The 1,833-nt window shown below is 35.1% G+C and overlaps 1 protein-coding gene across 1 annotated transcript; it reads right to left on the bottom strand.

The window, feature by feature from the left end:
• Positions 1-868: 868 nt before the first annotated feature.
• LOC149182775 (uncharacterized) lies at positions 869-1,525 on the bottom strand. Its single transcript, XM_089414672.1, has one exon. The coding sequence runs from the start codon at positions 1,523-1,525 to the stop codon at positions 869-871; it is 657 nt and encodes a 218-aa protein (XP_089270798.1).
• Between the last annotated feature and the right edge of the window lie 308 nt (positions 1,526-1,833).

Raw genomic sequence — 1,833 nt, 5'->3', positions numbered from 1 at the left:
AAAACGTCTCTTTTTCTTTTATTAGAGTTAGAGGGGAATTCATTTATGTGTATTTTTCGTAATGCACAACCCTCACAGGTAGCATACTCGTTCTTTAACATAGGGAGTCCTTCAAGCATTCTTTGTTTATGAAACAACAACAAATCATGATAATTAGTATGGCCATACCTCAGGTGCTAAATACTTTCTGTTGACATAGTTGTAGAAGTCGGTGCTTGATGACTCTTGCTGGTGACATCAAGCTTATATAGGCCTCCAACTATGACTCCTGAAGAAATAGGTTGTAGTGATCTAGTAAGTCCTTTACTATGCAGTGTGTTTTGAAAACTTCAACCTTCAAACTCAGATTTTTATGTGATTATCGACACAAAGATCATATTTTTCTTGATCCAAGGCACATACATAACATTATGAATGCACCTGACACTACCATTTGGAAATGTCACTGGAATATATCCATATCCCTTGATCTAATGTGCATGATCATCTCTAAGATAAATGTTGGCACCATTGCTTTTTTACTTGAAATTATCATACCAATACTTATTGCATGTCATGTGGATTGAGGCTCCAAGATCCACAAACCATCGACATCATCAATTTCAGCAGACAATTTAACATTAGACACAAGTAACTTAAGATCCTTAAAATCAGAATGCAGTGCTTCTCCTGCAAAATGTCTTGAATGTCCTCTATGTTTATGCATCGCTTCATCACTTTTTTTCTTATAACAATATTTGGCAAGATGCCCAATTTTACCACAATAAAAACATTTCATTCTAGAATCATTTCTAGCAGGTGACATACCTTGATTTGGCTTTGGAGATGGCCTTCTCTAAGATGGACTTCCACCTTTACTTCCGTCACTCTATTTTCCTTTGAAATTTTTCTTCTTTTCCAAAAGTGCTAAGCCTGGATTCTGAGGCTTCAAATTCCTGCGCCTCTCTTCTTCTTGCATCAGTATACCTATCAATTCATCAAAAGTGGGAGATTTCTCCCTTGCTACAAGACTTGTAATGAACATCTGATAGTCCTTTGACATTCCATTTAAAGTAATTGTAACAAGATCAATACTAGATATTGATTCTCCTATGTCTCCCAACTTATCTTTCAAATCCTTAATTCTTGAAATGAAATTACTTACAGTTTCATTTTCTTCCATTTTAATGGAAAAGATCTTACTTTTCAAAAAGAGCACACGATTTGTATTTTTAGTCTCATACAAATCCTTAAGTGTAGTCCAAGTTTCATTGGAAGTCTTGCAATCACGAATGTGAGGAATTATACTATCTTTCATAAACATCCTTAATAGTACCTTTTCTTTATTCTCCATCTTTTCCCAATCTTGGATTGATGTTACTGTCGTGCCTCCAACCACACTTGGATTTGCTTCATCTCTATCTTTGATTGTCCATACGCCATAACCTTCCATCAAAGTTTGCAGCTTAAATTTCCAATTAACATAATTGGATTTGTCTAATTTATTGGCCTCATTTAGATATGTTTCTGCAAGGGGATTAGTCATCTTGAAATGAAATTATCCAAGCTTCCACTATAAATAAATATGAAAGGTTAAGAAATAAATATGTGTGCAATCCTTCAATTTAATAAACATACGTGCAATGGACCCTCTCGATCACACTCAATAAAACATGGCACTGAATAGTAGCAGAGATTGTATAACATTGATCAACAGTTTCCAAGGTTCCCACATCCTCCAGAGAGAAATTCCCTCGTTGCACTTTTTGAGCACACAATGTGCATTGCAATGCAAAATTGACAAGTTTTGTATGTTTCCCGTAATCAACACACTTTTCACTTAGTGCAAAGTGA

Source organism: Pinus tabuliformis, chromosome 3_2, assembly GCF_031772625.1.
Source record: "Pinus tabuliformis cultivar Carrire ecotype Pingquan chromosome 3_2, CPIR1, whole genome shotgun sequence".
NCBI lineage: Eukaryota > Viridiplantae > Streptophyta > Pinopsida > Pinales > Pinaceae > Pinus > Pinus tabuliformis.
The sequence above is the reverse complement of the archived record's forward strand: the minus strand, read 5'-3'. Positions and strand labels throughout refer to the sequence as shown.

Excerpts from the sequence above, each read along its gene's own strand:
- LOC149182775 (XM_089414672.1), bottom strand. The coding sequence starts at position 1,525 with ATGACTAATCCCCTTGCAGAAACATATCTAAATGAGGCCAATAAATTA.